Source organism: Verruconis gallopava (genome assembly GCF_000836295.1).
Source record: "Verruconis gallopava strain CBS 43764 unplaced genomic scaffold supercont1.105, whole genome shotgun sequence".
NCBI lineage: Eukaryota > Fungi > Ascomycota > Dothideomycetes > Venturiales > Sympoventuriaceae > Verruconis > Verruconis gallopava.
Window position 1 is genome coordinate 1 of NW_015622241.1, and position 9,016 is coordinate 9,016.

General features: G+C 46.9%; 2 protein-coding genes across 2 annotated transcripts; both read right to left on the minus strand.

The window, feature by feature from the left end:
* Positions 1-1,940: 1,940 nt before the first annotated feature.
* On the minus strand, positions 1,941-2,899 carry PV09_09643 (uncharacterized protein; the record flags this gene model as incomplete). Its single annotated transcript, XM_016363745.1, has 2 exons — positions 1,941-2,418; positions 2,478-2,899. 2 exons carry the CDS (start codon positions 2,897-2,899, stop codon positions 1,971-1,973), a joined length of 870 nt encoding a protein of 289 aa, XP_016208426.1. The 3' UTR covers positions 1,941-1,970.
* Positions 2,900-3,200: 301 nt separating this feature from the next.
* Positions 3,201-5,360, minus strand: PV09_09644 (uncharacterized protein). Its single transcript, XM_016363746.1, has 2 exons — positions 3,798-5,360; positions 3,201-3,733 (listed from the first exon to the last, which is right to left on the minus strand). The coding sequence occupies exon 1, from the start codon at positions 5,320-5,322 to the stop codon at positions 4,033-4,035; it is 1,290 nt and encodes a 429-aa protein (XP_016208427.1). The 5' UTR covers positions 5,323-5,360; the 3' UTR covers positions 3,201-3,733; positions 3,798-4,032.
* Between the last annotated feature and the right edge of the window lie 3,656 nt (positions 5,361-9,016).

The following is a 9,016-nucleotide window of genomic DNA, read 5'->3' on the forward strand; positions in this document are numbered from 1 at the left end:
AAGATTATCGATTTTACCGAGTCCAGTTCAACAGTGCGGCTGGACGTGCTGTGTACGAATTGCGCTGCCGCTTGAAGGTGCTTCGCTAGTTGGGTAGCGTGCTCTGGCAGTCTGTTTGACCAGGACTCCCCCCTGGGCCAGGGAATCGACATACCTGTTTTTCACGCGTTGGGCGCCGCGTCAGGCCTGTCAATTCGTCTAACTGCTAGGTAGAGGAGTGTGTATGCTCAGTTAGCACTACTAGATACCAAGAGTTCACGTTCTCGCTGTTGTGGTCTTTTTTAAGAGGGACGTGATGGGTCACATGCCAAGGTTCTCGTTGGCCATGGCCTGTCAAGTGTCGGTCACCTGGCGAAGCCCGCCTAACCGGGCATAGCTGCAGATAATTAGCGGCCAAAACCGAGTAGGAAACAATCAAATCAAATCAATCATGAAGTCTGCAGTTGAGATACATCACAACAGCGAGAACTCAAATCATTGAAATTCAGTAGTACCATCGTACATACACGTACCACTGGCCGACATGGCCTCTGGATGGCGGTCGCGCGTCCCTCGGCGTTGGCCTGGCACCGGCCAGAGTGACCATTGCGGCCAGTGGTACATTCAGACACCAAACACAGGAGTATACCACTAATACAATAGGTTTATTATTGATAATAATGATATCAGATTGAGATTTCAGGTTACAGGTCATAATGATGAAGCCCAAACACTTCGCACCATAGTTACAACACAATATACAGCCACCGGTGGGTTTCCTGGCCAGCTCACCAACCCCTGACAATGTTTGCAACATCCCACATCGACAAGCCATCAAACAGAACGGCATCATCTCTCGCGCATTTCAAGCACCAGATATCCGGCATACTCGGTGCCCATATATTACAGCTTGCAGACAGCCTCGTCCACTGTCACCCCCCACCCAGTGAAGAAGGATTAGTCCCCCTTTAACACAAAGCGACAACATCTGTGGAGAAACATGCCAAGAACTCTTATGCTCAGTAATTAGATAGTCTGCACAAGCAGAGTATTACACCTGAAAACCAAAATCGCAATGAATGATATCACTATTATCAATAACAGCATCATACAGAACAGAACAATATATATAGCTATATAGGAATCTGGGATGCGGCAACGAAGATAGGCAGGGACAAATTTATGGAACACACAGGCCTCGAGGGATGGAGGCAATATAAATAGACAACACCAAGTACCAGAGGGAGACTGTAGGTACATTACTAATAAACATTGTGCCATGGCATATTAGAGCCACAATATGAGGAATAAATATAGCACTACTATATACTGCGCACATAAACAGTACTATGATAAAAGACGGAACACAAATACAGATAATCACATATATAGATAGTTTACTTGAAAGTAAAGGGGTGGATGGAAGGGACAGCTGGTCTTGTTTACGAACAGGGCGAAGTGGGACGCGGCGGAATATGTAAATAGTCTGTCACGTGTCGGCTGTCTGGCGAAGTCCGCCTGACCGTGCATAGCTGCTGACTAAGAGCGGCCAAAACCGAGTAGGAATTCAAGTCAAATGTGAGACCCAATGCCCGCTGTGAAAACCTCGAGTGGCCATTCAGCTAGTGTAATCAGAAAATCGGAGGCATTTGATGCCCATTTTATTATTACAATGTGCACCTGGTTCTGTTGTTGAGGCTTGCGCTGGTAAAACACCTTAATGTGGTATCTAATTGTTGTCGTCCAGGAATCTTGATATTAGAGGGCCTTTGATAGTAGACTATAAGTGATTTTTAGCCTGATCCCTCCACCTACTATGCGCGAAGCTATCTAAATGAATGCTACAGCTGTTAGTGAGAAAATATCACAGTTTTGCTGACTATGAAGGAGAAATATGGATAATTCGAGATAACAAGAATCTTGTCCAACTGGCTGGGCTATCCTGTAGGGTAAGGATTGAGGTTATTGAATTTGTATACGAAGCTATCAGCCTAGGTTGTTCCCCAGAGCGGAGCGGTATCCCATACTCTGCGGCCGTCTAGTACTAAATCTTCTTCTCCGTGCTTCCAAAAGAATGCACCATAGGTGATATCCATAGCACGAGAATAGTTGTATTGATTAAGGTTCTGAAGTTCTTGACTGCCTGGTATCCTAAACAAAGGTTCACCAGAAAAAAATGGTCGAGTTTCTGGTATGTAACCAGAGACATCAACTGTCGGATAGGCTAAGCTACCTTGGCACCTTCGAAGTGCTTGCGAAAATAGCCGATTGAGGGCATATCGATACGTGGTGGTGCTGAAGCCTCGAGGAAGTACCCAGATATCTATACCACAACGCAATTTTTCCATATCCTTTCTGTCTACTGCTCGAAATTGCCATAGGATGCATGTTTCGCCATCAAAGCAGTACCCTTGTGGGCACATGTATTTGACGCAATAACTGTAAGCAGGGGCGTGGTCAGCACTTCTTTACTTTACACTCGAAAGTTGGTTTCTTACCCTCGCAATTCTCGTCCTAGCTGTTGTTGGCTGTCCGATGTAAGGGCTCCGCTTTGCCATTCATCCCTCACAATCAGATTTTTCTTATACTCTCCAACCACAAAAGGAATTTCGTGGCCAGAACTCAGATTTATTGTGTAAAAGTCGTCAACTTTCTCTGTACTACGTTGATCGAGCGGTGAAACCTCGGATTGATGAAGTATAATTGGTTGTCTTGACCAGGCCGCCAGCACCGGGTTGACCACTTCGGTATGGAAGTAGTCCCTCATGCACCCTTCTGATTTAAACTTCCACTGCCTTATGTTTGGTGGATAGCACGGTATATCAGCCCGAACAGCATCATCGTCGTACTCAGGCAAGAACCAAGGCTCAAAAGCAGCAGTGAAATGTCCATTTGCATCAATAGTAGAATGAACAGACATGTTCGCAAAGGTATGGTAACGTCCGTCCCTGAGTGGCGGAACACACTCCGAGAAGGAACACCAACATGGGTACTTCATGTTCGCCATTACTTCAAAATTGCGCAAATCTCTCTACCCCTTTGTTACCATATAGATAATATAGAATAGCTAATTCTGAGTACGCAGAACTATTTCTATCTTAAAATTACAGCTGCGTCGCCATGCTGTTGGCTGTTTCGCACAGCGTGTCTATTCATGGAATAACGCTGGCCGCAGTATTACAGCTCTGGTAGTACACCTGCATTACTTTAAAATTGATGGAGAGTTTGTATTTTGTCATTACAGTCCTATTATTATTCTAGAAACTTATTATCTATTCTGTGGCGGCCACGTGGTATTATTTCATATAATGTTGCCACTCTCACTGGTACTTCCAAGCTCAAAATGGAGGGATAGTATTTCAGGGTCCAGCTCCCTATTTTCACTAATCATTGTATAATTTACTGCACGTAAGGTACACGTCGTAGTTTGCCTGAGGCTCCCAAAGTTCAAAACCTTTCCGCGTCCACGTGCACTCATAACTGGACAGTATTTTGCGAAGCACCAAGAAGGCTTCATGTTCTATCTCGAAAGCGCATCGGCGATTCGGAGTCTTTGTCAATCGTTGGTCAATGAACGGTTCTCAATCAAAGACCTCCTGTAGCGTCTCGTAATGTCGCGAAGGTGAACGAGGATTCCACACATCGGAAAGTTCGATATATGAGCCGACTGCTTCATTAACAATCCAGTATCGACGAACTTCCTTTGGCTTATCCGCCCATCTTGGCCGCTGTTTCTTGAAGAAGTCTGAACTCTCTTGGGTACATTAGGCAGTGCTGAGAAATTCGGCGCAGGATATCAGGGACGAATGGCCACTCACCTGTGGGATTCAGCCTTAAGCCTTTGCGATTCTTGAAAGTCAGGAGGATGGCAGCTATGTCGATTGGCTCGAATTGAGCGAAACAACTGTACGCCAGTCCGAGCGCAAGCCGAATTTCCTGGTCCGTCGTTCCTTGCTCCGCCGACCAGCTTTGGCGCAGCTCCAGCACTCGTTTAGTCCATTGCTCACTACCTCTGGGATCCTTAAATTCGGGATATAGTTTAAAGAGTCCAGCTTATTTCAAGTTCTCAAGAGAGACTACACAGGATCGACCTGCGTGGCTCACTTTCCCTTGGGACAGATATTCACCATTATAAAAGTCTTCATTCCCGATACGGAAGTCAAAAAACTTTCGCTCTGGATCGCCCATCCGTTTGGCAGTTGCATGATACGCTTTAAGTAACCAGATGTCCTGGGCGAATTGTCCATGTGGAAAGTTCCTGGTGTCGACCGCGCAAACCTTGATCTGGGATGGGTGGCATCGACGCCTTCTGCGCCTCCAAACCGCGTACTGTATTACGAAAAGTAGGGAGCTTGTCCAGGACATGAGGTTGTCAGTCTCCTCCCCGTCAAAACACTGCTTATTGAAATGCTTGTACAGTAATTTTGTTGCTTCTTGGGTTTCCAATTTCAGAATGTCCGTTCGGCTACTTTCATGCGAGCCAAAGATGCTCGCGCTGGAAGCTATCACGCTTTCATCGTTTCTCCCTGAGCTGGCCTCGTCGAATGTGCGAAACAGGTATCGTGGGGTAACATCTGAACCCAGTGTCAGAGTACTAAAGCCTGCTGGCGGGTGGAACAGGGTTGGTCCTGAAGGTGCATTGTTCAACACCTGGATCCAAAATGCAGGCCAACTCTGCCTATCTTTGCACCGGGCTTCAGATCTTTGCAGCTCTCGTTGCTGGAAAGCTGCAGCGTAATCTTCATCCACATCAAGGCGATTCTCATGCTCATAATATTCTTCGCTCTCAAAGTCGGGGTCGTAAGGCCATTCCAGACAGGCTTCTTCAAGGGGAGCAAAATAGTCCTCAGCATCGAGAGTTCCACAGGGGTTAACGGTCTGATTGAAGCACTCCTCAGCCACCTTCCACAACACGTCCTGATCGCTAGTATTTTCAAGAACTTCTCGGATAATGTCTTTGACTTGTTTATCGAAATGTGATAAGATTCTAAACGCAATGAGCGGGCTTTGGCTTCCTAGCGACCTTAGGTGTAGGACGACAGAGTGTTCCGCCGCTTCGTTGAGCGCATCAATAGTGCCTTGAAGATCGATAGTAATGTTCGCAAGCTTCTTTATTCCTTCACGGAGCGAGCATACATCCGTGATAGGCAGCTTACGCGAGGAATTCGCGTCACCAGCGAGAGATTTGACAGATTGTGCTTGTGAGGTAACAGTGTTGGCAGACCGAATAAGCACATGTACAGCGTTCCGGAGATTCTGTCCCTGATCCTGATCCTGAGGTGCGTCATCAGCAATACCCAGGTTGCGGACTAAGCTCGCTATATCATCGATTCCGGCTTGCATCGCAGCTCTAGAATATAATGATTCAAGATGATGTGACATTTGTGTGTACAATAGAGGTGAATTGAGAGGGGTGATATGATCTCAAGCGGGGTAATCAGTTTTCACGTGACCTAACATGCAGCACGACTTGGCATCTTGTAGAAAGTAATTGGTCCGCTACAAACTTATGACTCGCTTCGACCACGTTGCAAGGTTCATCAAGCCGACAGCTTACAAGAAAGCGCAACAAGCAAGCCTTCCATCATAGGATAAGAGAGTGATAATTTCTATCTACCAATAATATGAAGCTACTTATATCATCCTTGCTACTGGAGCTATCGATTGTTCCTGCGCTTTGCTCGCTCGTGCCCGCTTGGCCATCCCCTCCGACTCATCTGCCTCTTGCGCTGACTTCTTACGCTTACGACCATGTCTGTTATTGTCTCCTGTAGCTGCCTCTGCCTCTGCCTGTTGCGGAACATTCTTCGGCTTCCTGCCGCGCCTACCCTTGCCTTTGGCATTTTTGGCAGCCTCTTTCTGTGCACGCTTCGATCGTGCTTCCTCAAGGTCCTCATAGCTCATAACCTTCGCCTTTCCTAGTATTTCTGATTTTGTCGATCGTCGAACTTTGGCTTCGTTGTTGATTTTGAGCAAGAATCGAATCTGGTCGTGCTGGATAGAGCTTTTGGCAAGACATATTCGGGCGGCTTTGGTGATCTTCTGCACATGTCTGTTTAGGTTCTCTTTACTTACTTCGTCTATCGTATGAGTATCGTATTTAAGGATTCGATCTTGTAGCGATATCAGAGCTACCTCTGATACTGGTGTTACGGGTGTTTGTGGTGCTACATCTTGCGGACAAGATTCGACCGTTGCCGTATTAGGTTTCGGAATGGTTAGTTCAGGTGGGGGCTCAGGTATACCTCTGAGCACTCTGTCGGGGTTGAATGGGAACAAACCAGTCGCAGCGAATCCAGCCTTGATATTCTTAGACGTGAACGCTTTCTCTCGCGCAGGGCTGTATAATGCAGTAAAATGCTGCTTGCCGATCGTATTCACACCTCCTCGTTCCAAGATTTCAACTTGATCCCGATACGCCGCCTTCAAGGGAGCGAAGACTGCGACATCACAGGGTTGGAGTTTATGTGAGGTATGGGAGGGAAGACGACAGGGAATGATATTATTTCCGAAGCAGTACTCCAAGATTTCGAGCGTCTCGTGCGTTGCAAAGCCATCGGAAATAAGCACGCGTGGTCTTTGATTAGCTTGTTCTCTGGTTTGAGGATCAAATATGCGCTTGAGCCACTCTAGGCTGATCTTAGAATCAGTGTATCCAGATTCGGAGCACGCATACTGCCATCCAGGTGTTGGAAACGTACTCCAGTTACTTCGATGCGTGGTCGCAGGCCATATAATCATAGGTGTCAAATGCCTACCATCGCCACTTATGCATTCAATCGCTGTGACCATTGTTCGCTTTTCACGCGCACCTCTATAGTCTCGCATGTCGTCCTTACCTACGAGGACTTTGACGGAGCCTAGCTTAGACAGAATCACGCCGGTTTCATCAAAGTTGTAAACGTTCTCTGCCCGAATAATTGGATCCTCTACAACCGGTCCGATCTTCGTAAACCAGTCTATTATCTTCTCGTAAATGTTTCTCTCGTGACGATTCCAGTCCAGTGCCTTGACTCTTCGTGCCTTGAGCTCTGGATTACGCTTCTCCAGCGCCTTAGCCCAGTTTCTACCTGGAGGTTTGGGAGGTCTGTCCTGTATGGCTCTATGGCGTGTAGCGAGGAAGGCTATCGAAGGTATATATTTGATGCATACAGGCTGTCCAAGATTAGACATTTGCAACAAAAATTGGACGACAGCCTTGGTCTCGCATGGATTTAGGTAGTTTTGGCCTAGAGCCTATTCTTTAATCGACTGTCGTCCGTTATCACGATAATAGAGGGTAGTATAGCCAACATCGCCATGATAATCGGCTAGAGCACGATATGATTTAGGTACGCCATGAGGGACACCTTGTGCCAGTACCTGACTGGCTCAGTCCATGTTAGCTTACTCTGGTGATGATGGTGGCTGCTGAGAATGTGAAGGAAAGGAACAGGAGAGGAGGAACGAAGCGAGCGCGAAGAGCCAGAGGGCATGTGCTTGATCCTGACAGAGGGCCCATTTTTGGTACATCTCTATTTTTAGACTATTAGCCGCCTGCGATCCTCGAACTATCGAGAACCGCGACTGTTGGATTTGATGGAGGCATCCAAAGTGCGAAATTCGAAGTTCGAGGATTCTTGATTCTAGAATGCCCAGTTGGGTACCTGCAGATGGGTAGGTGTCAAAGTAACGTTATCTGGTTAGTTATTGGACAGGCTAGAGATAGTGGCGCCATTCGTCGCTTCGCTGGAAGGGCAATGATGCAACTGACACCTGAAAGCCCCGCCAGGCTGTAAGGCGTCATGGCCAAGAGTATTTTGGCCTTGTAGCCTAAGGCAAATTCCGGTTTGCGTTGAGTCTCTCCCCCATCATCTTGACTTCCACCAAGCTTCTTCAAACCTGCGATTCTCGTTAGTCGATTACCCTGTTCAACTCTTCTTTCAAGTCACATCCTAACGTTCTGCAGTAACCTTCGTCAGCCATAATGACTCAGGTCGTTCCAAGACGCATCGTTCTCAAATCCCCTGAGCGACACTGGAATGTTCAGAATGAGATGGTTGCAGCCTTCTTCAATTCACAAGGTCTTGAAGTTCCAATAGATGATCTCTATAAACATATATTATTTGAACCCTCTTCACCCTCCAGTCTGTTTTTTGTCCTTGATCTTCATTGCAAAACAATCCCACATGTTGATCTTAGTGAGGTGGAACTTCAAATCTTTAAGGTTTCGAAGCAAACCCCATTGTATGTTTAGTTAATCTCATCTTTAATCAAGTTAGCTCAAACTAAATCAAGCTACGTATAGTACATTCGACGATCTTGGAGAGGCTGGACGCAAGCAGGCTCAACCGCGATCCCGAGCTACAGGTTGGGGAACAGACAAACGTATCAGTCAATCAGACGAGTTAGCTGGCGTGCTTCCCACACAAACAGGACAGTCTCCAGTGATGTCCGTATCCTGAGCATCAAGGGTCAGTGGGAGGTCCCTCTGATGCCCGCTTGCCAGAGTGCATGGCTGGTTGTTGTTTTGAGCGGCGGTCGAACAATAGTTGCTGTGGTGGCGGATATGGTGTTTGGGATTACATTGACAAGATGCATATGTCTGGCAAGCCCATTCACACATTTCGCTCAAAGATCGTGCAATACAACAAGGTTGAGTGGAGCTTCGCTGCGGGGCAAGCTGGTTGGCTGTATCTCAAATTGCTAGGTCAGTAGTCGCCAGGAGAACGATCATTCGCAGCGCAAGCAACAAATGTAATTAGAGTAAACTCGACTTTCTATCTATAGGGAACTCCAGTTGGGTAACAGCAAGACAGCGTGGTTGGCACTTTGGAGTTGGGGGATCAAGTGCTGCACGCTCATCCACTGCGCAGCACACGGCTAAGCGAACAGCGCCAAGTATCTTAGCCTTGTAACCTTATTAGATCTAAACCCCGCTCTGAAAGAAAACCCTGGATAGGCATAGCTGCACAATCGATTTTCAGGTTCTTTGGCTGATGTAAGTGTACCAGACCCTTGCTAAGACACGCTAAAAATCACACCTTCGTAAGATCCT

Coding starts and splice junctions, on each gene's coding strand:
- PV09_09644 (XM_016363746.1), bottom strand. CDS start 5,322: ATGCAAGCCGGAATCGATGATATAGCGAGCTTAGTCCGCAACCTGGGT.